Source organism: Pholis gunnellus (genome assembly GCF_910591455.1).
Source record: "Pholis gunnellus genome assembly, chromosome: 1".
NCBI lineage: Eukaryota > Metazoa > Chordata > Actinopteri > Perciformes > Pholidae > Pholis > Pholis gunnellus.
Window position 1 is genome coordinate 5,734,769 of NC_136528.1, and position 3,787 is coordinate 5,738,555.

General features: G+C 42.4%; 1 protein-coding gene across 1 annotated transcript; it reads right to left on the reverse strand.

Moving 5' to 3' along the window:
• LOC306696730 (high choriolytic enzyme 1-like) lies at positions 1–3,787 on the reverse strand (the record flags this gene model as incomplete). Its single annotated transcript, XM_079160410.1, has 8 exons — positions 1–154; positions 319–400; positions 1,043–1,221; positions 2,309–2,426; positions 2,522–2,653; positions 3,285–3,332; positions 3,443–3,470; positions 3,731–3,787. 8 exons carry the CDS (start codon positions 3,785–3,787, stop codon positions 1–3), a joined length of 798 nt encoding a protein of 265 aa, XP_079016536.1.

The window sequence follows — 3,787 nt, forward strand, 5'->3', positions numbered from 1 at the left end:
TTACAGTGTCGTGTTCATTTTCAACTCACTGCATTCGTAAAGGTTGTTGACGCGAGCGATGTCGTTGTCGCTCATCTCTGTGGCGCTTCCAAACTCAAGGTCCGGGTCGCTCTTCGAGACGATGGTTGGCTGCCCGTTGCTGGAGAAGGAGTATCTTCAAGAGAACACGAACACAAAATGACATTTTCAATGACTACTGCAGTCTGAAAATGATTCCACTGCTTCATGACAAGCATCTTTAGTACTTAGTAGAGCACCCGTTGCTGTTGTAGCAGAATATTTAGTTTTTCTACTTTTACTTCAGTAGAAGATACTTACTTCCCGTATTGCATGACGGAATCGAAGTCGTAGGGAGTCCCTAAGTTGTTAGTCGACTGCTTCTCGAAGTTTCCTTCCTTTCCTGCGCAGGAGGAGAGAACAAACCAAAAAGCATTCAAGCACAGCATGTAGATCTTTAGTAACAGTGGATAGAAATCGCTCGCCTGTGGTTGCACCTGTTTCCTCGTTCATGTGTAACATCAACTCATCTTGTTTTTATCTGAAGGCTACAGGGCTGTCTGTTGATCTCGCTGCTGCGTAGGTTCATCTCAACCTCTCGTGAGTCAGACTTTGCCTCCACACAAGATGCTTTGACGGCTTCGTGTTTGACTGTTTTTAGGAGCTCGGTGCACACTGCAGTCAAAGACGCTTTATTGCGGATCAAAAACTTGTTTGCAAATCTTGAAGACCTTTTTGCGATCCAGAGGTTTTGCTTGTGAATTCCAAAGTCTTGGAATACTGTTGGTTTTGCATTCATGCATTTTTAACCGCACATTTATTTTACTTGCAATCAAACACTTTTGTTCTGTTTTGTTGCACAAACGTAAATCAAAAAGGCCGCTGCGTTATGTTTTCTTTCTTTTTGCCGAACAGCCTCACAGAGCCGATAGCGTGGCGCTTTGTTATCGGTGACTCTTTAGTCAAGAACTCATGAGCCAAAAGCTCACCGCTCCATTGTTGTTATCAGTGTACAACACATGAAGGTGTTGGTGGGTGAGCTGACCTGGTATGATGTTCTCGTCCAGGATGGAGACGTAATCGTCTCTGTCGGAGCGGACTTGCTCGTGGTGGAAGCCCAGAGCGTGGAGAACCTCGTGCTGCACCGTGTCCGTGTACAAACAACCGTTCTTCTTCAGGGACACCTGCTGTCCTCGTCTCTGACGGCCCAGGTAGGACCAACACCTGTCACACACACACACACACACACACACACACACACACATGGTGAAATCACAGCACAAAAACAAAAACAAACAGGTGTTTCTGATGCATTCCTGGCCTATTGTTTGGGGGAAATTTAAGTGAACTTGCCAAATGGATCGGTTGTCCTGGGCCCTGAGGTTAAGAGGCATACCACACCACACATGTCATCTTATATTCCCACTATAGACTTTAAGAAGTGGACATAGCTCTCAAAATATCACTCATTGGTTTTTTGGACTACAAACCTCGAGCCTCAAGTTTAACATTTTGGTGGTCGCCATCTTGGTTTTGCAACCAGTGAACAGGAAGTGACCATATCTGGACTGAGGAGGAGTGACGTAGAGACGCTGTATACGTCTCTGGTACCTGCCAATCACTGTGTAGCCCCGCCCTAAAGCATACCCTGCGTTATGGTCTGTTTGACTCTAAATGGACCATCATTTACTAAATGAACATCATGCTGTATTGAAGAAGACTTGAAACTAGAGATTGAGAACATAAACTCATGTTTACAATGTTTACTGAGGTAATAAATCAAGAGAGAAGTAGAGTCATTTTCTCATAGACTTCTATACAACCAGAGGAGTCGCCCCCTGGTGGACACCAGAGAGAATGCAGCTTTAACACATGAAGCTTTAGCTTCAGTTTTCAGAACCGGAGGTTGCCGCCTGATTCCCCAGTTTCACAGCTATCTATTGGTTTCGTGTCGAGGGACACAAATAGTCTTTTAATATTCAATAGTTTTATTGTGTGTCGCTCAGGACAAAAACAATGTCAATGTAAAGTCCTTTAGGATCCTTTTTCATGTCGGACACACAAACTGAACACATCCATGTGACTGTGAAACATTCAGAGTGATTAGTATTAAATATCGACAAAGACCACTTGTGGCTGGTGGGAGGAGACGTGGATGGGTCCAACAAACACGACTTTCAAGCACGGCACGTGGGCGTGGGCATTCGAGACAGTTTTCCTAAACTACCTGCTGTCTTTTCATGTTAGCATAGTGTGTGTGTGTGTGTGTGTGTGTGTGTGTGTGTGTGTGTGTGTGTGTGTGTGTTCCTACCCAGTTCCAGAGAAGAAGTTGAGATATTGCGGGTGCCTGCGCCTCCAGACAAAGCGAATGCATGTGGACTTGTGGAAGGTCAGCAGGCCTCTGATGATGATGTTGCGCTCGTCTCTGGCTGCAGAGACAAAGGGCAGGCTGCTGAGAGGTGTTCTCCCCTCATGCATAGAAACTCTTTCTTTAGGGGTCAAAGGTTGAGCTGCTGACACTCACTGTACGCGGAGGAGATGGTGACGGGCACGTAGACGAAGCTTCTACGTTTGGGCCACTTGCAGCCCGTTGTCACGCAGGGATCTGCGTTCCTCTGCAAGTTTGGCACAATGTCGCCGTGCACGAGGCGAGTTTCTGCAGAACCACAAATAAACACTGACATGAATATTCAAACCAGGAATTTATGTTTTCTGTTAAATGGACCAATCAGCTAAGGCTGCAAGTAACTACTTCATTATTATTACTATATTGTTATTACTATTCTTTTATAAAATATTTAATGAAGAAAAACACCTTTTTACAAGTTGTTAAAACTTACAACTTTAGTCTGATTGACACTCAAAAACCCAAATGTTTTCCATAACACTGATAAACCAGAAGAGAAGACAGCAAATCCTCACATTTAACAAGATACATGTTTGGAATTAATCCTTGATGAATGACGATTAATTGATTAGTATTAAACTGTCTTAAGCCAGTATTAGACTGTCTTAAACAAGTATTAAACTGTCTTAAACCAGTGCTAAACTGTCTTAAACAAGTATTAAACTGTCTTAAACCAGTGCTAAACTGTCTTAAACAAGTATTAAACTGTCTTAAACCAGTGCTAAACTGTCTTAAACAAGTATTAAACTGTCTTAAACCAGTGCTAAACTGTCTTAAACAAGTATTAAACTGTCTTAAACCAGTGCTAAACTGTCTTAAACCAGTGCTAAACTGTCTTAAACATATTAGGAGCGAGATTATTTAAAAACTTCTGTCTTACCAATGCCATCATTAGCTCTCGCGATGGTTTCAGAGACGTCCAACTCCTCTGAAAGCAAACAGAGAAAAAACAGATGAGACCAGTTTAGTTTGTAAATTAGATACAAGACGCAAACTTTTACGTCAATATTTGGGGATATTCTGTATTATTTAACTCACCCATTGGAGGTTCGTCATCAGTTGCGCCCTGCGGCACAAAGGCACAGCATTGCACATTTTAAAGTCGTGTTTGTTATTGTTTTATGCTGTCTTTGTTTCTGTCAAGTGAAAACCAGACTAATGGAAACATAAATGTAAGGATCGCATGCTCTTTCTCCATCTTAAAAAAAACAACGAATTATCTCAAAAATTGATCAACTGCATAACTAAGTTTCTTTTTTTCTCTTTTGGTAAAATAAAAGTTCAGATTTGATTTTTAAATCCCAGTGTTGAAAGAGTCGGACTTACCGTTGTCTGACTGGCCGCCAACGAGAGGAAGAGGAGTAAAAGGAAGACCGGAGTCAT